The sequence below is a fragment of the Erinaceus europaeus genome, chromosome 18 (genome assembly GCF_950295315.1).
Source record: "Erinaceus europaeus chromosome 18, mEriEur2.1, whole genome shotgun sequence".
Classification (NCBI taxonomy): Eukaryota; Metazoa; Chordata; class Mammalia; order Eulipotyphla; family Erinaceidae; genus Erinaceus; species Erinaceus europaeus.
Window position 1 is genome coordinate 5,351,546 of NC_080179.1, and position 25,464 is coordinate 5,377,009.

At 40.6% G+C, this 25,464-nt stretch overlaps 1 protein-coding gene across 1 annotated transcript in view; it reads right to left on the reverse strand.

Moving 5' to 3' along the window:
- Positions 1–7,515: 7,515 nt before the first annotated feature.
- COL3A1 (collagen type III alpha 1 chain) overlaps positions 7,516–25,464 on the reverse strand; it is a 43,708-nt gene continuing 25,759 nt past the window's right edge. Inside the window, exons 25-51 of the mRNA XM_007528997.3 lie at positions 24,826–24,879; positions 24,661–24,714; positions 24,257–24,310; positions 23,653–23,706; positions 23,056–23,100; positions 22,424–22,522; positions 22,232–22,339; positions 21,926–21,979; positions 20,597–20,650; positions 20,460–20,513; positions 19,701–19,754; positions 18,896–19,003; positions 18,373–18,426; positions 18,077–18,130; positions 17,727–17,888; positions 17,503–17,610; positions 16,740–16,847; positions 16,022–16,075; positions 15,838–15,945; positions 15,199–15,252; positions 14,701–14,808; positions 13,548–13,601; positions 13,342–13,449; positions 11,848–12,133; positions 10,336–10,523; positions 9,703–9,945; positions 7,516–8,641 (exon numbers count right to left, since the gene is read on the reverse strand). Coding sequence (XP_007529059.1) covers positions 8,495–8,641; positions 9,703–9,945; positions 10,336–10,523; positions 11,848–12,133; positions 13,342–13,449; positions 13,548–13,601; positions 14,701–14,808; positions 15,199–15,252; positions 15,838–15,945; positions 16,022–16,075; positions 16,740–16,847; positions 17,503–17,610; positions 17,727–17,888; positions 18,077–18,130; positions 18,373–18,426; positions 18,896–19,003; positions 19,701–19,754; positions 20,460–20,513; positions 20,597–20,650; positions 21,926–21,979; positions 22,232–22,339; positions 22,424–22,522; positions 23,056–23,100; positions 23,653–23,706; positions 24,257–24,310; positions 24,661–24,714; positions 24,826–24,879 — 2,628 coding nt within the window. The 3' untranslated portion in view covers positions 7,516–8,494. The remainder of the gene's footprint in view (positions 8,642–9,702; positions 9,946–10,335; positions 10,524–11,847; positions 12,134–13,341; positions 13,450–13,547; positions 13,602–14,700; positions 14,809–15,198; positions 15,253–15,837; positions 15,946–16,021; positions 16,076–16,739; positions 16,848–17,502; positions 17,611–17,726; positions 17,889–18,076; positions 18,131–18,372; positions 18,427–18,895; positions 19,004–19,700; positions 19,755–20,459; positions 20,514–20,596; positions 20,651–21,925; positions 21,980–22,231; positions 22,340–22,423; positions 22,523–23,055; positions 23,101–23,652; positions 23,707–24,256; positions 24,311–24,660; positions 24,715–24,825; positions 24,880–25,464) is intronic.

The window sequence follows — 25,464 nt, forward strand, 5'->3', positions numbered from 1 at the left end:
TCCTCCTCCTCCTCCTCCTCCTCCTTCTTCTTCTCCAGAGCACTGATAAGCTCTGGTTTAGAATGGTACAGGAGATTGAACCTGGAACTCTGGAGCCTCAGGCATGAGAGTCTCTTTGCATAACCATATGTTATTTACCCCACGCTTATTAATTTTTTATTGTTTGTTTTTTCCCTTGATAAATGTCTGCAGGTCACTGACCCCCACCTCAGGTGCTTTTGCGCCATTGTACACCACGGTCCCCGTCTCCCTCTCTGTCCACTTCATCCCTCACCTTCCCCAGAGTTTTTGCTTTGGTGAAATACACCATCGCGGTCACGGACTATAGACCAGACCCCAAGAGGAATGAGCACGGCCTTCATTAAGGCTACGTGAGGCGATCCACTCTGTCTCTGTCTGTCTGCATTTCATCCTGTCTCACCCTCAGTCAAAAGAAACATGAACAGTAAATGATCACTTAAAAATGCTGGCGTCATTGTACAGGCACTAGCAGCACAATGGTAGGATGTGCTTTTAAACAAGGTTTAAGAAGACGATAAAAGGGGTGAAATATGATCAGAAAATTGCTCAGAAATATACTAGCTATCATCACGGCACCAACTCAACAAAAGGTTCCTCATAAGATCTGTGAAAACCTGAGGTAGAGGGGGTCGGGCAGTGGTGCAGCGGGTTAAGCGCACATGGTACAAAGTGCAAAGACCAGCATCAGGATCCAGGTTCGAGTCCCCGGCTCCCCACCTGCAGGGAAATTGCTTCACAGGCGGTGAAGCAAGTCCGCAGGTGTTTGTCTTTCTCTCCCCTTCTCTGTCTTCCCTTCCTCTCTCCACTTCTCTCTGTCCTATCCAACAACGAACGACATCAACAATAACAATAATAACCACAACAAGGCTACAACAAGGGCAACAAAAGGGGGAAAGGGTGGCCTCCAGGAGCAGTGGATTGTGGTGCAGGCACTGAGCCCCAGCAATAACCCTGGAGGCAAAAAAAAAAAAAAATCCTGAGGTAGAGCAAGCCAGAGACTAGAAAGATTTGGGAAGAACACTCACTTACCATGTACGCTCTTATATGTAAGAAAACATACAGACTGTTTTCACTGCTGTCTCATCAGGCTGGCCTAGTTAAGTTATGACTCAATGGACAAGTCCTCAAAGCAACAATTATTCATATTTTATGACTCAGTTTTTAAAAAATAAGCACATTCTTTATAGATAGAACCCAGGGAAGCAAAACAGACACGTGGAATTTTAATATAAACTAGATCAAAGTAAGGTTACTTTGATGTGATGTCTAACATTGGAGCTGTAACGTTTTTAAATACTTTCCTCTTGGGCCAGAGAGATAGCACAGAAATCTGGCTACAGATTTTAATGCCTGAGGTCTTAAAGGTCCACAGTTCACCAGCTACCACAAGCCAGAGTGAAGCAGAGCTCTGGTGAAATACAAAATACAAACAAAAGAGCCCCACATTCTTCTGTATCTTTCCTAACTTTTAGCCAAATAAAAGCATATTTTCATGGATACCCTGGGTGTTAAATAAGCAGAATATGGAGCTGCATATATGGTTTTGCCACAATTGTGCTATCATATACAAAGAAAACTTTAAAGAAATATCTATTTCATGCAGGGGTAGATAGCATAATGGTTCTGCAAAGAGACTCTCATGCCTGAGGCTCCCAGGTCCCAGGTTCAACCCCCCAAACTACCATAAACCAGAGCTCAGCAGTGCTCTGGTAATTAAATAAATAAGTAAACAAATAAAATTTAAAAAGATATCTCTTTCTAGTGGAAAATAAAGAAAGATATACTGATGCAAGACATGGATAACTGTTCCTCCTTACTTTTCTGTATTTTTCAAATGTAACAACTATATACATTTCAGCCTCAAATTACAAGATAATATAATTTATTTTTAATGAATTACTTAATTGGATAGAGACAGAAATAGGGGAGAGGGAGGTAGAGAGAGACAGAGAGACTGCTTCACCACTCGTGAAGCTTTCCCTCTGCAGGTGGGGACCTGGGACTTGAACCTGGGTCCCTGAGCAGGCACGGCCCCTTCAATTAATTTTTTAAAATTATCTTTCTTTATTGATTGGATAGAGATAGGCAGACATTGAGAGGGAAGGGGGAGACAGAGAGGGAGAAAGACAGAGAGACACCTGCAACTCTGCTTCACCACTCGTAAAGCTTTCCCCCTGCAGGTGGGGACTGGGGGCTTGAACCCAGGTCCTTGTGCATTGTAACATGCGCTCTCAACCAGGTGCACCATCACCCAGCCCCCAGATATTTTTATAAGTAAAGTACATTGGTTAAAATGTCAGTTTGACAGTAGAGCCATTTCAAGAGCAAAATGAAGTGACAACTGAATCTGAGAACTATATTACCTCATTCCTAGCACCTATAGGACACAGGGAAACTGAAAAATCTCATTTGACTCATAGTTTTAAAACCTTTGTAGTTAGTGGCCTTAGACTACATTGACTCTAAGATTGCCTATCTTAATGTGATGCGATTCCAAAATTTAAACACATTTTGTAACCGAAAGTATCGAAAGAGCAGGACTTGCTCCTTATAAATATCTCCTTTCTACACTCAGTTATTTGATGATTATGTCTACTTCCATAGATAAAGAAAATATACATCATGTATACTGATGTATATTCATAGCTAGTTCTCTCTTTCTCTCTTTTTTCTTGTTTTGCCTCCAGGGTTATTGTTAGCAGCCATTTTTTCCTTTTTGAAATTTATTTGGTAGGACAGAGAGAAATTGGCAAAGAAGGACCAGATAGACATACCACATAATATGTATTTCAATATTTCTCATAAATTTTTTAATTCTATACTCCAACTGTCAGAAAGCTGGTGATAATACCAATTAAGTTTGTTTGGGCTGCCCCTGAGGCCTAGATCTGTCAACCACCTATATTAATAATTACAATCTTCCTAGTAGATCATTCTAACACCTTATATTATCCCATTCATTAGCATATTAATAAACTAGCCTAGGTGGAATCACACAGTTCTCCTCTGCTCATCAGCCTCTCCTGTATGTGACATGGCTCCAGATTCTGGACAATATGAATAGGCTAAATCTTTCCATTTTTGAATGTTTATACCTCTTCTTGAGATAGGACAGAGAGAAATGGAGAGAGGAGGGGAAGACAGAGAGGAGCAGAGAAAGACAGACACCTGCAGACCTGCTTCACCGCCTGTGAAGCGACTCCCCTGCAGGTGGGGAGCTGGGGGCTGGAACGGGGATCCTTACGCCGGTCCTTGGGCTTTGCGCCACCTGCACTTAACCTGCTGCGCTACCGCCCGACCCCCCTTGAATGTTTATGACTCTTCCTGAGATTCCCACTCACCGTCCAGACTCAGCGTTCTGGGATCTGACTGACGTTAAAGTGTTTGGGACGCTGAGCAATGGTGGGGGTGAGGCACGGAGAGAGTCTTACTGTGTAGGTAACTTGCAGCTCAAGAAGACGGAAGTGTTGGCAGACAGTAAGCAGTAATCTGTTTTAGATACGTAGAGAAATTTAATGTGAAGCAGGAATGTTTGAGGTGAATTCTGTACAGCCCACTCAAATCTCTGGGCTTCTCACTATTTCCCAGCTACATACCAACCGAGTAGCGTACTGGAGATTTATTTCACATTGATGTAGAAATAGGATGATTTCAGTATTAGAATAATATTTAGAGGCTGGAAAAATATCTTATCTGGGTAATGCACTTGCTTTGCCAAACATGTGACCCTGGTTCAAGTCTGACCCACCTGCGCACTAGAGGAAATCTGTGCTCTCTCTCTCTCTCTCTCTCTTGCCTTTAGGGCTATTGCCTGCACTATGAATTCACTGTTCTTGGTGGATACTTTTTCTGTTTTTTTTTTTTTAATTGGATAGGACAGAGAGAAATTTAGAGGGGAAGATAGGAGGAGAGAAAGAGAGACACCTGCACACCTGCTTCACCACTTGTGGGGAGCGGGGGGCTGGAACTGGGGTCTTTGCATGGGTCCTTGTACCTTGTGTTATATGCACTTAACCCAGTGAGTCACCGCCCGCCCCCCCACCCCCCGTCTCTGTCTCTTTATCTTAAAAGGTTCCTCATCTGTGTCCAGAGATGCCAGGCCTGGGGTGTCAGCCCTCCAGCTCCAATACTCAGCCACCAAGTTGCAGGTGCTGCCATGACACCATCCCGACTTTCCTGGGCAGACATGCCTGGAACCCTGTTACTCCAGAGCCCTGCCCCACTAGGGAAAGATAGAAACAGGCTAGGGGTGTGGATAAACCTGCCAATGTCTATACTCAATAGAGAAGCAGTTACAGAAGCCAGAATCCCCACCATCTGTAAGAATTTTGGGGTTCGTACTACCAGAGGAATAAAGAATAGGGAAGCTTCCAATGGAAGGGATGGGACAGGAAACTCTGGTGGTGGGGATTATATAGAATTGTACCCCACTATGAATGACATAGTGGGGGTTGTATTGTTAAATGGGAATCTGGGGAATGTTATCCATGTACAAACTATTGTATTTACTGTTGAATGTAAAGCATTAATTCCCCAATAAAGAAATAAATTATTAAAAAAAAAGAATTGTACCCTTGTTGTCCTACAATTTTGTTAATCATTATTAAATCACTAGTAATAAAATAAAATAAAAGGTTTTCCAGGACTGATAAAGTCATAGTAATGACAAAAAGTTGATATTTGCATCTCTGTTATCTCAAATCAATGCAGAGAGAGGTTTTACTTTTTTTTTTTTTAAATCAACTTAATTTTAGCAGTCAAAAGCTCATTCCTTTGCTTGTACCTCCCCCCTTTTTTTCCCTCCAGGGTTATCACTGGGGCTCAGTGCCTGCACTGGGTCTGAATGCCCTGCTCTTGGCGGCCATCTTTTCCTTTTTGTTGTTATTGTTATAGCTGTTGTTGTTGTTGGATAAGACAGAGAGAAATGGAGAGAGGAGAGGAAGAGAAAGACACCTGCAGACCTGCTTCACTGCCTGTTAGGCGACTCCCCTGCAGGTGGGGCGCGGGGGGCTGGAACCAGGATCCTTAAGCCAGTCCTTGCATTTCACGCCACCTGCGCTTAACCCACCCGCTATGCCACCACCCGGCTCCCCAAATTTTTTTTCTGTCCTCATGTTATCACTGTTGCTACTGACTTCTGGTTTATTCAGAATTTTTAGTTGCAAACAACCTAAATCAACAATTCAAATCATTAACTAAAAAAAATGTAATTTAGAGATTTTATTTGAATATCAGGAATATTCAGAGAAATATATGGAACTCATGTTTAGACATGAAACAATGCTATTATTTAGAATGACACTCACATCCAAGAAGCATCCTAGTGAACCACCATAAAACTGGACAGTAGTTGTGATGTCACTTGTAGCATGACTGGTCAAGCTACTTTATAAATCTTCAGATTAAAAAAAAAATTATTTAGGATAGAGACAAAGAAAATGAGGGGGAAAGGGAAAACAGAAAGGGAGAGGGAGAAGGGGAGAAAGATTGAGAAGGTGGTCCAGGAGGTGGCGCAGTGGACAAAACACTGGACCCTCAAGCATGAGGTCCTGAGTTCAATCCCGGGCAGCACATGGACCAGAGTGATGTCTGCTTCTTTCCCTCTCTCTTCCTATCTTTCTCATGAATAAATAAATAAAATCTTTAAAAAAAAAAAGATTGAGAAGGAAAGAGATCTCCAGCACTGTTTCATCACTAATGAAGCTTTGCCTCTGCAGGTGGGGACTGGGGGCCTGAACCTGGGTCCTTGTGCACTGTAACATGCAAGCTTTATTGAGTGATTCATCGTCCAACCCCTAATCTTCAAGTTTCTTTATAAATCTTTCCTAATTAGCCCTTTATCTCTACTGAGCTTTGTTTTCCGTTCTCCTTACACCTTCACGTCACTGTTGAAGTAGGTAGAATACTAAGTCCCAAAATAAGTTTGTGTCCTTATCCTGGAATCTGTGAATCTACATTGGTGTGTGGCAAGACAAAGAGAAAGTGAAATTGAAAAAAGAATTGATTTTGCTAATATATCAGATGTGAAATGAGAAGACTATTTAGTTGAGCCCAATAATAAAGGGATCTTATATATAAAATAATCAGGCTAGGCAATGACATGATTATTTAAATAAGCCTTGGTCACATTTTACGAAGTTGAAGATGTTTAAAGCCAAATATCAGTTAATCTACTCATATAAACATATAGAGAGAATGCTTCCGGATAAGCAGAAGCTGCTGACATTGGTTGCCTTTCGTAAGGATACTAAGTAGAATAAAATCTTTACATTTGATTAATGTTATTTTTATTTTCGAAAGTGTTATTTTTATAAACCAGAGTGAGAAAAATTTAAAGCTCTGTCATATGTGCAAGACCATCTCATGTTCACTTACAGTAACTGAGGAAACAAATATGGAAGTCTAAAAAACTGAGGACTGTGCTTATTGCTGGTAGAAAGAGTCTAAATCTGCAATTTTTCCTAATAATTACAACCATTTGGGGCCAGGTGGTGGCTCACCGGTTGACTGCTACATGCAGAAGGACCTGAGTTCACACACCTGGTCACCCACCTGCAGGGGAAAAGCTTTTTCTTTCTTCTTCCTCCTCCTCCTCCTCCTTCTCTTCTTCTTTTTTTTTTTTTTTTTTTTTTTTTTACCAGAGCACTGTTCAGCTCTGGCTTATAGTGGTGTGGGGGATTGAACCTGGGACTTTGGAGCCTCAGGCATGAGAGTCTCTTTGCATAACCATTATGCTATCGATCCCCAACCTGGCAAAGCTTCACAAATGGTGAAGCAGGTCTCTCTCTCTTTTTCTCTCTTTCCCTCTCTCTGTCCCTCTCTGTCTTCCCCTTCCCTCTAGATTTCTCTGTGTGTATATAATAAATACTTTAAAATAACGACGATTGTGCTAGATCTTAGTTACTTTCTAATAAATCACCAGTATCTTCTTTCCTTATTACTCTCACTTTTATTTATTGTGATACTGTTTCCAGAAACTGAATCAAATAGAATGTTGTTAATTTTTAACAAGTCCCAGGGCTTCAGCTAAATATGATCTAAACATTTGCAGGATTTTCCATAATTATTTCTGGACTGACAATAGACTATATTATTTTGTATTTCTGAATTTCACTGCAGTATAAGTTTGCAATTTAAAAAAAAATTTATTTATTCCCTTTTGTTGCCCTTGTTTTATTGTTGTAGTTATTGTTGTTGTTGTTACTGATGTCATCGTAGTTGGATAGGACAGAGAGAAATGGAGAGAGGAGGGGAAGACAGAGAAGGGGAAGAGAAAGACAAACACCTGCAGACCTGCTTCACCACCTGTGAAGGGCCTCCCCTGCTGGTGGGGAGGGATCTTTATGCTGGTCCACATGCTCTTAACCCGCTGCGCTACTGCCCGACTCCCGAGTTTGCAATTTTTAATTTGCTAGAATTCAATTTGTTTTTTTCAAAATCAGTAGAGTATAGGTGTGGACTTGCTAATCTATAAAAAGGGACAAGTACAAGGAGTGCTTTGTTATGGTATTTTATTATGGGTGTCTAGAGGAATAAAGGGCTAACAACCACATACAAGTTTACAGATTAAATCGCAACACCTTCTCTGTGTTGTTCTGACAAAAGCAGCCTTTCAGTTTGTTGTTGTTGTTGTTGACTTTTACAAGAGAAAGGGGGAGAGTCCTCTCAAGTGAATGGCAATAAAACTTTTTGCCAGGGGGCCTGTACAGGCGGGGGGTGTGTTTCTGTTTTGAATGCGAGGAAGCAATTCTGACTTGTAGTTTTAACTATGAAAGTCCATTAGCACCATAACACGTGTTGGCCTTCAAAGTATTGATAATCTTGACAGCAATAATGAGGAAAGAGAGCACCTTTCAGACTAGCTGATACCCAGGATTAAAATAGTTATGACCTTGAAGATTATTTAGTAGTATTCTCATACTCTCCTCTGATTTATTTTACCAATATTTGAACAATTAATAAAATTTAATCCATGCATTGTCAATTAATACAAATCAATATTTTTCTTTTCTCTGAGACTAAAAGAATCTACCTGTGTTTCTGGTCAGCTTGAGGTAGTTGAAACAGGGATGTTTTTCCTAATTCATTTTGACTATTTCAAAAAGAAAGTTGATTTTTTAACAAGTGTAGTCATTTTTTTACATATGGGCAGGAATTCAAAGAATGTAACACAGTGTGATTGTAAGAGTGTTGAAGTTTATTTATTATAGCACCATTGAGACATTTTGAAATTGGAATTTGTAAAAAAATAGAACAGAAAGCATTTGAACTGTATTTGGTGGAACAGCAAAAAAAAAAATAATAATAAAAAAACAAAAAGTATCCTTTTTGGTCAAATTATACTTTTTCCAAAAAATTTGGAAATAAATAACTGGAATTTAGTGGGTCACTTGTACTGGTTGATAAGATTAGAACAAGAGGAACACATATGGAGTGTGGAATTTTTTTTTGCTGGGTTTTCAAACAGTTTGGCTTATAAAAAGCAAACAGGGCCAATGTCCACACCAAATTCTTGATCGGGACCACCAATATCATAAGGTGCAATATCTATAATAGGTAGTCTCATAGCCTTGCGTGTTCGGTATTCAAAGACTGTTTTGCCCCACGTTCCTGTGTGTTTCTGTAAATAAAAACAATAAAAAGGAGAAAGATTTAAGTGATTGTGACATTCAAACACTTAAACATTTGCTCTGATTCTCAAAGTCAAAACACTATAATTATTTTTTGCTTGGAGTTACCAACTCGTCATTGCCATGTCATCTTTTAAACATGCCAGATGTGCTCCACTTCATAGCTAGAATCTCCCAGCACCAATCCACATGTGACTACTAACAGCTGTATAGGGACTCAGGGTAAGCCCGGCAAGGTGAATCTGAGAGGGTTTTGGTCACCACTTTCAGGTATATGTGGGTTTACTAAGAAGTGGATCAGTTTTTCACAGTGAAATTAGCTAATGGTAGAAATTTAGAATTTATTGTCTCAGTTCATAAAATGGTCACAAAGGAGAGATATGCAGAAAACCTTTAAAACTGAAAAAAAAAAAGCTGAGCCTATATGATAACTATATGCAGCATAATCATCCAGAGTATCTCGTAAAGTTTATGTTGTGAATTTAAATTATACTACTTTCATTTCAATGGCTTTAACCTCGAGGTTGGGAAGATATATTTGCTTTGTGTGGTATTAAACATTTCTGCAATGAATCAGTAGTAGATTCCATAAAATTCATACCAAATTCCATCTTCGGTTTACCTTCACTGTCTTTTTTTCTTCCCCAAATATTGTGATCACGGTACAAATGCTGGGACCATTATCATACATGATCATAGAAATGTTACTTATGGGGCTGGGTGGTAGCACTGTGGGTTAAGCACACATGGCATGACCGGCGTAAGGATCCCGGTTCGAGCCCCTGGCTCCCCACCTGCAGGGGGGTTGCTTCACAGGCAGTGAAGCAGGTCTTCAGGTGTCTGTCTCTCTGTCCCCCTCTCTCTCTCCCCTCATCTCTCCATTTCTCTCTGTGTTATCCAACTACAACGATAGCAATAACAACAACAATAAACAACAAGGGCAACAGAAAGGAAAAAAATGGCCTCCAGGAGCAGTGGATTGGTAGTACAGGCACCGAGCCCCAGCTACAACCCTAGAAGAAAAAAAGAAAAAGAAAGAAATGTTACTCACAGTGCAACCATCCTCTAGAACTGTGTATGTGAATTTGCTGTTTCCTTCGGCCTTGAATTCAGCATCGTTTGATCCCATAAGCTTCAGAGCCATTTTCACATTCCCACTGGCGTGATCCATGTATGCAATGCTGTTCCTGCAGTGATAGGTGATGTTCTGGGAAGCCCGGCTAGAAAGGAGTCTGAGGAAGGCCAGCTGGACATCAAGGACATCTTCAGGAAGCTCAAGATTGCCATAGCTAACCTGTAACATGAAACAGATAAAACTGATCAAACTTAAGTTACAACTGTCTATAGTGGAGTTATGTCATATGTCATCCAGTGTGGGTCACTGTATGCAGGTGACTCATCTAGTTAATGCTTCCATTTTTATATCTGAATTTGTCTTACCACATGTATGCCATTAGGCTACAATTATTAAAAAATGTCTTATGAGTTGAAAGAAAAGTGGTTATATACAAATAATCATCCAACCTAGCATGGTTTTTGGGAGACAAATTCTGAAAGTGTCCCCTGAGTTATTCAGGTTCTGTTAATTAGCTAATTTCACTTTATGATGAACAACTAGAACCCAGAAGGTTGAGTGAGAAAGTAAGAATGACTTTGATAAAGCAAACAGTATTTTCATTCTCACCTGGAAACCTCCATCCATGGTTTCTCCAAACCAAACATATTTCTTCTCTGCATCAGAGTTGGTCCACCAGTTCTTACGTGGAATGCTTGAAGGACTGGCGTGAACACATGTTTCCCCAGTCTCCATGTTACAGAATACTTTAATGGCATCCATTTTGCAACCTTGGTTAGGATCGATCCAGTATTCTCCTGAATAGTCACAGGAAAGGACAGTGGAAATTGACTATCAAATCGGATAATGACACTTGGATAAGAATGACTCTGTGTATCTGGGAAGGCATTCATAATGTTGACCACTAATATACTATTAGTTTATAGTTTAGCATTGTGGAGAACAATTAGAAATGGTTGAGATAAAAGAGTTAACTATAATAATTAAAAAGCACAATACTAATAATAATAGTAATAAAAAAAACCCCAGCATCTTCACAATGATACATTCTAGCCAGGACATTAAAACTGATATGTTTATGGAAATGACTTTCTTTTGGTAAGATAACTACCTATTTTCATGAGTTTTCTTAATAATTCAAGTTTTTTTTTTTTGTCTAATATAGACATATACCAGCAAGATCTAAACCTTAAGGCCCAATGGTTGGTGGATTCCAATTATTTTAAGCAACTTCCAGAAATGACATCTTTCAAAGACAATGCTCAATGCCTGCTGGGATATTTAAAAATATAAGTAATTTCCCTTTTAGGAAAAACTCAGTAACACTACAGTCTTCAATTAAATTTTTACAACATCCTAGAATTTTTCACTTGTCTATTAATTTGAAAAAATTAGATTCTTTATGAAAATTAAATTAAGTAAACACTGCAATGATTCAATTGCAAACTGTCTGCATCAAGTTACATAAGTAGTCCCCTGAGAACACAGAGATAGAGGTGGGTTTATTACAAAGATGATTTTGTTTAGGATGATATGTAGAAAGATGTCAAACAAGTTGCAGTTTGTGTTAAAATTTCTACCAGGCTGTCCTTAAACTTTCCTGTTTGTGATATTTTTGAAGTTACTGATGGAATATTTAACTTTTTTTTATGCTATTTTTTTTTTAATTTTCCCTTTTGTTGTCCCTGTTGTAGTTATTATAGTTGTTGCTATTGATGTCGTCGTTGTTGGATAGGACAGAGAGAAATGGAGAGAGGAGGGGAAGACAGAGAGGGGGAGAGAAAGACAGACACCTGCAGACCTGCTTCACCGCCTGTGAAGCGACTCCCCTGCAGGTGGGGAGCTGGGGGCTCGAACTGGGAACCTTAGGATCCTTGCGCTTCGCACCATGTGCGCTTAACCTGCTGCGCTACAGCCCGACCTCCTCTGATGCAATGTTTAAAAAAATACCTGTAGTGATATTTGTTTACAATGCCAGACTCAACTCAAAGAAATTTTTATGTTAGAAAGTATTTTGGATTCTGAGCACAAAGTTTCCCATAAATCCCAACATGACTCTTAGTAAGTTGACCCCAGTCCTGACTCTGTGAGTGTGCAGCCTTCTCCCACCCACCCACATACCACTCTTGAGTTCAGGATGACAGAATTTCAGGTCTCGGCAGTTCCTGGCTGGGTTTTTACGGGAACCATCAGGACTGATGAGGTTTTCGATCTGTCCGTTGACTGATTTGAGTGAACTCATGATCTCTTCGGTGTAGATCTTGAAATCTGTTGGCTCATCTCCATAATACGAACCAGCTTTCTCGCTACCAATGCCAGAGATGGCAGAAACCCCACCACCACAGCATGGGCCAGGGGCCCCAGGAGGTCCGGGAGGGCCAGGCTGTCCAGGGTGTCCAGGGGAGCCCTAGAAAGGTAAGAACATGGGACACTTGTACTTGTTTGGTCTTTATTGAAAGAAACTTTTGCAGGTGCAAGAAAAAATGCACTAAAAATAATCTGATATGTCTTTGCCTTTTTTCCCCTGATAGTCTTGAAGAAAAGTCCTGAATGTTTCTGTCTTTTCATTTCTACTTTATTTAACACTTAAAATGCCCACATGGTATATCTTGTAATTATTTTAATGGATATTACATTTTTTTGTAATAAAAATTTTACTTGTTTGTTATTTTTACTAGAGCACTGCTCAGCTCTGGTTTATGGTGGTGCAGGGAGGGGATAAAACCTAGGTTCTTGGAGCCTCAGGCATGAGAGTCTCTATGCATAACCATTATGCTATCTAGTCCTGCATAAAAAAATACAAAACTTGGGGTCCAGGTGGTGGCACACCTGGTTGAGCGCACATGGTACAGTGCCCAACAACCCCACTTGGAGCCCCTGGTCCCCACCTGCAGGGGAAAAGCTTCAGGAGGGGTGAAGCAGGGCTGCAGGTGTCTCTCTGTCTCTCTCCCTCCCTATCTCTCCCTCCCCTCTCGATTTCTGGCTCTATCCAATAAATAAATAAAGATAATATAAAAATTTAAAAAAGGAAAAAAATACGAAACTATTTACAATAATGTAAATAATTCACTACCATTAAATGAATTCAGTGCTGCCTTGTTACAATTGATGATATCAGAGCACAATTTTACAGTGATTTCATTTCATGGATGTTAGCAATTCTGATCTTGACATGACATAAGGAACAAGATCAGGAAACCTGGATTCTGATCTCAGCTTTGTTATTAACATTGCGTTTTGTTGACTAATCACAACTTGAGTGAGTTTCAACCACTTCATGTTTAACTTTTGAGGATAAGAGTTTTTATTCTAGTTACCCAAAGTGTTAGGGGTCCTAGGGTATTAATAATGATGCAGATGATAGGAAAAAAAAGCAAATTATAGAAGTTGTTTGGGAAATAAAATGTGCTACATGCTTGCAAACCCCAATGTCCATAATTACAAAGTCTCTATTATGATACTGGCAGAATACATTTGGTTAACTGAGCCTTGAAGTTATTGTTCTAAATCAAGTTGCATGACTGTTTTTGTTTTAACTCAGTTTAAAAATGATTTCAAAATGACTTTGAAATTTTCAGTGTTACAGGAAAAACATCTCTATGCATGACACCTCACCTCAGATCCTCTTTCTCCTCTGTTCCCACGAGGTCCGGGTGGACCAATGGGGCCTGGATGTCCACTTGTTCCATCTTTGCCAGGGGGCCCACCAGGTCCAGCAGGTCCCTACAAAACCCTCATGTTATTACTAGTCTGGAATATCTGCCTTCAGTGCAAACCTTTCAAGAATATGGACGTTTCCAGTGTCTTTCTGTGGGACTTACTCTGGGGCCTGCAGGTCCTGGGCTGCCGATAGCACCTTGATGGCCAGCGGGACCCTACGGAGAAGGGGAAGAGTGAACGAAAGGTAAGATGTCAGGGAACTACGGGTTCAGCTTCACGTCAGGAAACATTGGCGCCACGATGAGACACACTTCCTCTTTTTCTTTCTTTTTCTGATACAGACAGAGAGAAATAGGGAGGGAAGAAGGGAGAGGGAGAGGGAGAGGGAGAGGGAGAGGGAGAGGGAGAGGGAGAGGGAGAGGGAGAGGGAGAGAGAGAGCTGCAGCAGTGCTCCGCCATTTATGAAGCTCTCCTGCTAAAGGCGGGGACTTGGGTCAAACTTGCATTCTTGCCTATGGTAACACGTGTACTCTAACTTGAGTGAATTTCTTTCTGTTTTAACCTCCCCCAGATACCTCCGATAAATTCCTATTGCAAAACCCTGAATGCATTTCTCATCTCTTTTAATCATACACTTTATTTTAAATGGAAATAATCTGTTTATTTCTTGAACAATGAGATCAAGGGGATTATAGGTTACATGAATTAGTCCTTTTTTAGAATCTTATTATTATTTTTGCCTCCAAGGTTTTTGCTGGGGCTCGGTGCCTGCACTATGAATCCACTGCTCCTGGAGGCCATTTTTCCCATTCTTGTTGCCCATGTTATTGTTGTTATTGCTGCTATTGTTGCTGGATAGGACAGAGAGAAATAGAGGGGAAGACAGAGAGGGGGAGAGAAAGACAGACAACTGCAGACCTGCTTCACTGCTTGTGAAGCGACTCCCCTCTTGTAAGTGGGCTCCAACAGGGATCCTTGTGCTGTTCCTTGTGCTTAGAACCATATGCACTCAATCCCCTGTGCTACCACCCAGCCTCTGAAAATTTAAATATTTTTTAAAGTAGTGGAAAATGTTACTTAGAAAAGACACCATGAGGATTATTCACTTTAATTGTGGTAAAATAAACTATAAAAGAAAATCAAACTAGCTCAATATAACAGAAAATGTAGAATTTTAACTGTTAAGTTATAGCTCCATGCAATCATACACTTTTAAAGATGAGCGCTTCTTCTACTTAGTCTCTAAGATTCGCATACACCACCAGTTAAAAAAGCATTAAGGTGGGTCTTTTCTAAGAAGATAAATGCACTTACCGGAGAACCAGGAGCACCTGGATTACCAGGGAACCCTCGATGTCCTTTGATGCCATTAGAACCACGTTCACCTGTTTCTCCTTTATCACCGCGTGGACCTTGGGGACCCTTGGAAAACACATTTCATATTAAGGTCATATGCACACATGCACATTGAAAAGAGAAAACAGAATCATATAACAACCATTTGTATTTTATGACAATTATTAATGTCCTCATCAGTAGACATAGCAATATAAAGCTACGTCGACCAATGACTAGGGTACTTGGGATGGTTTTGATTTGGAACAACTGATTGCCTGGAATCCCGTTAATTTGTGTTTATATCATAGACCCCAAGGTGACTTTAAGGACTGAAGGACTTTTAATACCAGGCAATGACAGCTGAAATCCTATCCCATAGTTATATGCATATTTCTGTCATTCCTCTTCTCTAAATAGGCTCCAGTACAGGCCATCTGCTACCTGGTGGAGAGAGTTAAAACGGTGAAGACTTACAGGGGCACCGCGGGTACCAGCAGGACCTGGAAGGCCAGCAGGGCCAGCAGGACCCTAAAATACAAATGCACAAGAAAGTATTTATTTTTAAATTTAATTAGTTAATTATTATTATTTACTAAGAGCTCTGCTTAGCTCCAGCTCATAATGGGGCAGGAGACTGAACCTGGGACTTAGGAGCCTCAGGCATGAGAATCTGTCTGCATAACCATTATGCTATCTCCCCTGCCCCCACAATAAATTATTTTTAATAGATTTTGATCTTACTTAAAGATTAATTTCACTATGATGGGCTTATAGCAGGCATACTACTACTGAAAAGTAGTATTGTTTTTCTCCTAAGCCTTTCCCTGTTTATACCTTGACTGAGGTGAGGAGGTGGCAGGAGTGAAAAGGGGTCTAAACAGGGAAGCTAAGAAAATGCTGCTAATTCAGCTTTAAATTTCAATAGTAAGCGATTGATTTGCTGACTACTGCCTGAAATGTCTCATGCATCTTTCTAATCACAGTTGCCTAGCATAGAAAAAAAAAAATAGTGATGCGAATGACAGGCACACAGATCTGCCTTTGCCTTCTACCTGCTACTGCCTTTATTGAGGGGTGGGGACAAGCAGAGGAAGATGGTGTCTGAGAACTCACAGTTTCTCCTCTGTCTCCACTCTTCCCAGCAGGACCAACAGGCCCAGGTGGGCCTGGGTGACCAGGGGCACCAGGAGCACCAGGAGAGCCATTTTCCCCACGATCACCCTGTGGGCCAAAATAAATGTGAATAGCAGTGACTGCTTGAGTTAAACAAACCTGCTTCACATCCGTGTTCACATACCTTGCCACCAGGAGATCCATCTCGACCTGGGAGGCCATCTGATCCAGGGTTTCCCTAATTGAAGATTCAGAAAAAAAAAAAAGGGTGGGGTGGGGGAGAAAAGAAATCAAATGTTTTGGAATGACTGAAATGCCATCCAGACCAAGCAGTCTCAATGGGAGCAATACCATAGTTCAAGAGGGTAAAAATGGGTTCTTGGAAGTGAAGAATCTGAACGATAGCACTGGATGCTGTCTGTACCAGGACAGTCATATTAAAGAGGCAGGCAGCTTATCTGCTGTACTGAAATGCCAGGAAGTAAGAAAGGAAGATAGATAGGCAAAGGCTCATTGAGGAGAGACAATGAGAGCGTAAGGAGCAGTGATTTGTGCCGATCATGGAAACAGGTGATCTACAAGTGATGACACCTAGTTTGCAGAATGGTTTCACTGGAAAGAAATGTATAAAATGGAGCTTGTCCTCACTCAAAATTGCTTTTTTGTTTTCCCAGAGGTCATACTCTCCTCCATTCAGACATAAATACTCTCCTCTACTGTGTCAATCTTAACAGATTCACACTAGTTGAAGACTAGTTGAAGTTTCAATAGGAATGCTAGAGAGAGCGAAGGAGATATCTGGCATGTGGCAATATGGACACTCAGATGCTAAGACTCGGCTTGACTCTGACTTACAGTAACAACTGCTACCGGCTTGGCTATTCCCTGAGGACGGCACTTACATCTCTGCCAGGTTCTCCAGCCGCACCAGCAAGACCAGGAAGGCCCTGGGGCCCGGGAGGACCACGCTCTCCGTTGTGACCACTAGGTCCTGGTTTTCCAGGCTCTCCCTGAGTACAAAGGATAAATATTTTCATTTCAACTTAAAACCCCAGAGACAGAATGACTATCCCTGGCCTCTCCACCCTACGAGGTCTTTCCGTAGTTATGAATATGATGGTAAGCATTAGGATGCTCTAATATTAACAAAAATCAAGAGTGGGGCTGGGCAGTGGTACACCCACTTGAGCATACACATTACTATGTGCAAGGAACTGGGTTCAAGGCCCCGTCCCCACCTGCAGGAGGGGAGCTTCATGAGTAGTGAAGCAGGTTTGCAGGAGTCTCTCTTTCTCTCTCCCTCTCTATCTTCCTCTCCCCTCTCAATTTATTGATGTACTATCAAACAATTAAAAAGAAAATCAAAAGTCCAAAATGAATTGAGTGAATAGATATGATATATTTTGTGTTATCAACTTGTGATTAAGTTCAAGACTAGACTTATGATGTGCATTTTCTTGTGTACTGAGGTTTTTTTTTTTTTTTTTTTTTTTTCAAGTGTACATAGCTCCTGAAAGTGTGGCAATGTCAAGAATGTGGACTTACTGCAAGAAAAAAGTTGCTGTAATACCCGATAAGGAAAGTTGTGCCATACCCGATATGGAAAGATAGTCTTGGAAAGCTATCAAAGAAAGCAAGAACCCTAGGAAAGGTGGCTGTGCTCACCTTGACACCCTGTGGACCCGGACTTCCCCTGGCACCCGGCAAGCCCGACGCTCCAGCGAGACCCCGTGCGCCTGGAATTCCCACGATTCCAGATGGGCCTGGAGCTCCCTGTTGGGACAGATAGTGAAAATTCAGCTCCTATTCACGACTTTATTTTCCTGTCTAGTAATTGTGATTAAAAATAAAACAGTGTCATCAATCAGCAGAGCAATGAAATTACTTACGGGAGGGCCTTGGGCACCGGGTGAGCCCTTTTCACCTGGTTGACCAGCATCGCCCTTGGGTCCCGACGACCCGGGGCTGCCCGGGGCACCGTTGCTACCAGGAGGTCCTGCGGGCCCATCTTTGCCTGGCGGACCTCCGGAGCCTGGCGGTCCTGGGTTACCCTATAAAGAATCAGTTGCAATTTGAGTATTTTCTGAAGAAAAAAGTGCAATTTCCCCTGTTACCTTCATTCAAATCATTTGAAATGATATTCGATAAAAGGTAAAGTAGCAACAGGTGACTATTTTGTTCGGTGACCATATGACAGTTATGTAGGTAGCACGGTTAAGACTCTTTAAAACATACTTACATTATTGCCGGGAGGACCAGGAAGACCGCGGGCACCAGGGAAGCCAGCAGCACCCTGTGAAATGGAGAAAAAAAAAAAAGAATTTCAAAAGCTCAGTTAAAACAAATAACTGGTCACTTAAACTACAAAGCATTTAAAGCTTTTTTTTTTCCTTGGGATTTATATGAATATATATGCTAGGAATTATAATATTTGTGATCTCCCTAGGAATCTAGTGCTTTCAAGAAAGTTTTACATACATATTTATAGTAATGTCTTTTATGGAGGTAGAGAGAAAAAAGAAAGCCAATACTCACGGGACCACCTGGGCTGCCACGTTCACCCTTTACACCTTGGGGACCAGGAGGACCCTGTCAGAAGTCAAGTTGGAAACCGTTTACCAGAATGGCACCAAATTCAAACCCAGGGCCAAGTATGAAGACTTCGCAAAGCACTACTTCTTGTTGTAGTCATTCTGCAGCATGTTTGTATCAAACCATTACCACATCTGTCTGCCCTAAATTTCAACAATGGCATAGGCCAGTCATGTCTCAGTAGAACTGGGATAAGCCAGGCACAAAATGAGTAGCTACAGCTGTTCAGATGTGTCAAGAGAAATAGGAGAAAAAGGAGAGAAGCACAAGTGACTCTGTAAGAAGTGGAAAATAACTTGATTGGGGCTCTATCTAGACTGTTGAAGCCAAGTTTTCAACTCACAGCTATATCCCCTGTAGACAGCCATTTCCTGTGAATCTCTCACAATGTAAGACATTAAGTAAGTTCTCCACAACCCCCGCCCCATGTGTGTTTTATCTTAGAAGGCTGGAAGAGGCTACTTACCGCTGGCCCAGCACCGCCAGGGGGGCCTGCTATTCCAGGAGCTCCTCCTTCACCCTTCTCCCCAGGAGCGCCTCTTTCTCCCTTGGTACCAGGCTCACCATTCTGTCCCTACATTCAAAAACAGCAACAGCTGATCAGCCAACACTCTTCTCAATACATGCGGCTGTTCATTATTTCTCCTCATAACCTAGAGTCCTTCAGATGGAGAGCTACTGGAATCAAGAAGTCTCTCTAAGATACTGTCAAATAAAATATTTCCATGATAAAAATGCACCAATAGAAGGCTGGGGAGATAGCATAGCGGTTACACAAAAGATTTCCATGTCTGAGATTTTGAGGGACTGAGATCAATCACAGCACCACCATAAGCCAGAGCTGAGCCCTGCTCTGATTAAAAAGAAAAGAAAAAAAGCAATGGAGCATTAAGATGTGCATCATTATTCAGAAGAAAAAAATCTCTCTGGGAATTGTACGTTTAAAAGTAGGTGCTGATACATTTCATTTGAGAAAGAAGTTAGAGTTCATTTTAAGTAATGTGAGAAATTAATGGAGAAGCTTTTCACATTTTAAGAGTGCTTTTAATCTAGGCTATTACGTGAGCATAGTAAATAGGCATAAAGATTAACATCTTTTAACAATTAAGAACAAAGGAGAGAGAGAGAGAGAGGGAGGGAGGGAGAGAGAGAGAGAGAGAGAATAACCATGATAGGGGTGAATAAAGTAAAACTCAAAACGGGACCTGTCCTTCTATTTCTAGGGGAATAATTGATGTTTGGTTCTGTGATGTGTGTGCTTGAATACTCACAGGAGCACCAGGGAAGCCTGCGGGTCCTGGAGGCCCATGTTCACCTCTCTCACCCTGAAATGGTAAATATTGTCATTAGTCATAGTGAAGGCATCATCCCAGAAAAAGTGGCAACGTCCTCTATGTCATGTTATCTCTTTGGTGAGCTAGACATGCACCGAAGTCCCTAGCAGAGTTCAATCTCTACAGGCTTTCCCATTTTTCAAAAACTATAGAAGTGAACAAACCCAGGGAAACTGCTTAGTTATGCCTTTCAGTGCCATAGTATTTGCAGATAAAAGTAATTAGAGACATTTGAAGAGTTTAACAAATTTAATTAGCTAACTCCTAAAGAAAGAGTTAGATGACTACTAAATGAGATGAAAAGGATTAATTGAGAAATCAATCAATTAGACAGTATTTAAAACATTTGTTGAGCTTTACATGTCTCTCCCAACTTGAAAAACCCAAAAAGAGAGAATCCAAGAAAAGATGCTATAGGTTTAAGAAATACTTACTTACAAACATATACTACTTGTGAGAGTAAGACATTTTTTTCTAGAATTTTTTTAGCAGAGAAGACATGATGTAAACCTGCCTCAAGTACACTTAAGAGGTAAGAGCTGAAACACTCCCTTGAATGTTATAGAGTTCCTGGAAACACTATTCCGTCACTGAGGTGCTGCTTCTAGCAGACATGCCAAATCAGTGAAGCACAAGCAGCTACTGCTTGTGTTGGGTTGAAAAAACAAGTATGTCGAGAATGTCTTTGATACTCACAGGACCACCGCGAGGACCAGCTATACCAGGAAGTCCTGGAGCACCACCTTCACCCTGAAAAAGGAGAAAATATAAATAATACCCTGCATCCAGACAAAGACATTTTCTTTGTGCTTCAAGATAGTGCTGAGTCTTACCTTATCTCCAGGAGGACCAGCTGGGCCAGGGGGACCAATGGGACCAGTAGGACCCTAAAGAAAACAGAAATGTATTTGTAATTTTAAAGATAAAGTACGAGGGAGTTGGGCGCAAAGCGCAAGGACCGGTGTAAGGATCCCGGTTCGAGCCCCCGGCTCCCCACCTACAGGGGAGTCGCTTCACAGGCGGTGAAGCGGGTCTGCAGGTGTCTATCTTTGTCTCCCCCTCTCTGTCTTCCTCTCCTCTCTCCATTTCTCTCTGTCCTATCCAACTACGATGACATCAATAACAATGATAACTACTACAACAATGAAAAAACAAGGGCAACAAAAGGGAAAGTAAATAAATATAAAAATAATAATAAAATTTTAAAAGATAGAGTATGATTTTCCTATTAATCAAGAGTATTTAATAATGTAATTTACATAACAAGTTAGGCAATAGGATTTCTTTATGACTCTTCACGCAGTATGTAAATGTAAGTTGTAAATAAAATATTTGAAGGGGAATGATTGTGTGAGATTGTAAGATTCAGTGGCAATTTTCCGCACAACACTTATCTTTCAGCAAAGAATGCAAAGTATATGTGGAACATATAGCAATGTCTTTTTAAATGAAAGATCATCACCTTATTCAACTACTTGATAATTCAATTCAAAATGTTTCATTCAATTCTTCAAAAGATCACTGCACATATTAAAGTTTTCAAGCTGATAGTTTCTAGTATTGAGGCTTTTAATAAGATACACAGACAAAACACTATTTTAAATTGGCTGATAATATATCCATCTTTAAAAAAATTCTTTATTCATGATTGTGCTACTAGTAATAAACTACTAGTAACAATGAATTTATTAGCAATAGTGTAGGGGTAGAGAGCATGATGGTTATGAAAAGAGACTCTCATGCCTGAGGCTCCAAAGTCCCAGGTACAAGGCTCCACACCACCATAAACCAGAGCTAAGCAGTGCTCTGGTAAAACAAAAATAAATAAACAAATAAGCAGATGTATTAGTAATCAATATAAACCAGGAGCTTTATTGACTTAACTATCTATCTACTTATTTTTAGGGACCGGGCTGAGACATGGATGTGCAAATGTCACAGCAGCACCCTCTCCCCACGAGCCATTTTGCCAACCTTAAACCAGGGATTTTTAACAGCTATGATATCTGGGTCTGCTTGGTGCCCATGATTTGATGAAGCATAGTCTCAATTATCCTCAAGAGTTTTTTGAAAGGGGCAATGGAAGAAGCTGTTGATGTTGGGGACTGTTATTCCAAATCACATGCAAATCAGGCCTGTTTGTCCCCAGTCCATGTACTCACCCTGGGGCCATCTTTTCCAGGGGCACCATCAGTACCAGAACCACCTGGCTCGCCCTGTCAAACAAAATCCATAGTCTCCAGTTAGAAGCATCCTTAGTGAAAACCTCCCCAGAAGAGTAGCAGTCTTCAGTAACAGTGAAGAATAGGTGTTCTGAGGAATCGTAACCCTGGGACTCCACCTCACATCTCACATACTACAAAATAAATAGCAATTATTTTTTCGTTGAACACTTTGCAGAAGTGTTGCTTTTCTTTGTCCTTCAAAGCCTAATACTACAATGGAATTAACTGAAAATGAATCTTTACCTTTTCACCCTTTGGTCCAGGACCTCCAGGGCCTCCTCTTTCTCCTGGCATCCCTTGCAGACCAGGGGGACCAGCATTACCGGGTAAGCCAGGGGGTCCTGCAGGGCCCTGAAATCATGGAAAGAGTGATTCACCAGATGACAGTGGAATGGATTCTGTAAAGCCAAATCGAGCTTTAGCATGCTGGCTTACTTTTCCTCCTTCAGGACCTGGGGGACCAGCTCCACCTCTAAGACCGGGTGGTCCCATTCCTCCGGGAGCCCCACGTTCACCAGGGGCACCAGCATCACCCTAGAATGGAAATGGAATCTCCCTGTTACAAAACCCAAAAATCACACCAAACCAAACACCGTAAGTTGTAACAGACATATATAAAGATGTCACTGGGACTTTGCTGTCCCTGGGGCTTTGCTGCTCTAGCAAAATGCTTTCCGATAGGAAGACAGAGATAAAGAGACAGAGAGAACAACATCATAGCATAGAAGCTTCCCCCAACACAGTTGCTCAACTGACCACTAAAATTTTAACTTACATTTCTGAGCCATTTGGAAAGTTTAGAGTTAACATGACGTTGGACAGAGTGTGAACCATAAAATTAAACTGTTATTCTGAACAAAGATACTTTGATGTCATTATTAAGTGGTGAAACTATTACTTTTGTTGTCATTGTATATGTAATGTGGTAGAAATGTTTCCAGTTGCCCTAAGTATATTAATCAAGCATTTGCAATGTCAGTATTTTTATTTGATTTGATAAAAATGTGTCATTAATCAACTGCTCTACCACATGTCGAAGCCCTTAGGAACTGATATGAAATGTTTACCTTGCCTCCTGGAGATCCAGGCGTGCCAGCTTCACCTTTTGGACCCTAGGGGATTAAGCGTTACATGATCAGCTCTATATCAGCCTGCATGCCATATAAATATCAGAAAAAGACATATTTGTTTATTTATATATAATATAGCTTGTCTTTTTTTTTTTTTTTTCCAGAGCTAGGGCCTTGTCCATGCATGATTTCATTGCTGCTAGGTGGACTTTTGTTTCCATTTGGAGAGAGAGAGAGGCCACAGCACCAGAACTCCCCCTGGGATTCTGACACTCTCCTGGGGCTCTGAATAGGGCAAGACATCTGTCTTACCCAATGAGGTATCTCTGCTGTCCTTACTTTATCAAATCTTGAATTATGAATTTGCATCAGTTCCATTTAATTTATGGTAAGAGGAAATCTTTTCCACATAACAGTTGTGCTTGAATTTTTGTTGTTGTTGTTAATGAAACTTTCAAAACTAAATTTTAAAACTCAGATGTCATGGCATGAGCAAATACAAAGATTAACAGTTTATAAGCAATTGTTATCTGTTGCTCAGGTTTTTTTTTTTTTTTTTTTTAATTCTGAAAAGAAAAATGGCATACAACTTACTGGTTCACCAGGCTTTCCATTTTCTCCAGGAGGACCGTTGGTTCCAGGCAAGCCCTACCAAAAAAAAAAAAAAAAATCACATTTGTATTGTGGAATCACTTCAAACACTGTTTTAGAAGACCTTCTCATAAGTGCAATTCTGTAAAGTACTAACCAGTCATTTAAATAGTCTTTTGGGGTTAAAAAAATCATCTAACTCTCAAAATCCAGTGACACTTGTGAGATAATCAAATCTCATAAAGTCCATCTTTACTTTGCTGTGTTAAAATAATTGAACACAATGATACATATATGAACTTAGAATTAAATAAAAATAAATGTAAATATATAGACGTGTGAACCTCATCTTTTTCTTTTAAATTAGTGGTATATTGATTATGGAAGACACATAGTAATGATACCTGTTAGTATTACCCTTCATTTTAATGTAGAAGACAGACCAGGGGATTCTAAGCTTTTGTAAATTCTAATCTTTAAGTGCCACATACAAAAAAATGGACTGTCAATTAACTCAAGAAATGTTTGGGAAAGTACTTCAAAGGGGATTACATACTTGTCTTATGAAGGCAAGGTACTTGTTAATATTTAAATAACAAATTCTTACTTGTGGTCCTGGCAGACCAGGGGCTCCGGACTCTCCTTTGTCACCAGCTGGTCCCTGCGGAAAAAAAAAAAAGATAAAAATATAAATGATAAATGGGTGTTTCATACAGACTAGTGAATACCCTTTACTATCTCTTCCATGTTTAGTTTAGTTTAGTAGGATCATAACTTAATTGAGTGATTAATCATCTGAAAGAGGACAGAATCTGGTCTTTGGAAGTGAATCAAGGGAGACATGTACAACATAAACTTTATTCATGCCAGCATTTAGTTGGCTAAGTGGGGAAGTGAATTTTATATAGTTACTTTGGGGAATTGTAATTACGCAGGCTCAGAGATTATATAATTCCCAGTCTTCTTTACTCCCTACTCCCACCCAGTTCCAAGTTATATGAGGAAACTTACAGTAGGTCCTGGGGGCCCCTGAGGTCCAGTTTCACCATTCTTTCCAGCAGGACCCTAAGAAATAGTTAGAGAAGCAGAATTAAGAAAGATAACAGATAGAAGTTGTGGGAATGGAGATAAATGCCTCCCATGAGAAGGCGAGAAATAAACTGACAGGCAACATACCTGAGGCCCTGGACCTCCAGGGCCACCTCTTTCTCCATTCTTGCCAGGAGCACCCTAAAGAAGAAGTGGTCAGAATTTACAAATTCTCAAAATGAAATAGCTCATCACAGAGCCAGGAGATGGGGCATCTGGGTAAGTGCACACATTACAGTGCTCAAAGACTGAGGTTCAAGCCCTTGGTACCCTACCTGCAGGGGGAAAGCTTCACGAGTAGGGAAGCAGGGCTACAGGTATCTCTCTGTCTCTTTCTTTCTCTATCTCTCCCTCCCCTCTCAATTTCTCTCTATCTCCATCCAATAACAAATAAAAGGTTAAAAAAAAAGAGTTCATTACACTTGAACTCACTTTTCACATGGTACTTTTCTTGATTAAAAAAAAATTTATTTATTTCTAGGAGAGAGAGAGAAACCAGAGCACAGCTTGGCTCTGACTTATGGTGGTTCCAGGGAGCACTGAGGTCTCAAGCATTCAAAATTCTTCACTCTAACATATTGTGCTGTATCCCAGGTCCTGGTAGTTTTAGTTTCAAATATTCTTTTGCACTTGCAAGTGGAGATCAAGTTTTGAATACCTCTGCACCCCCATATGGAAAGTAAAAGGCCTCCTATAAAATAACGAATGAAGAAACGAGTGAGGAAA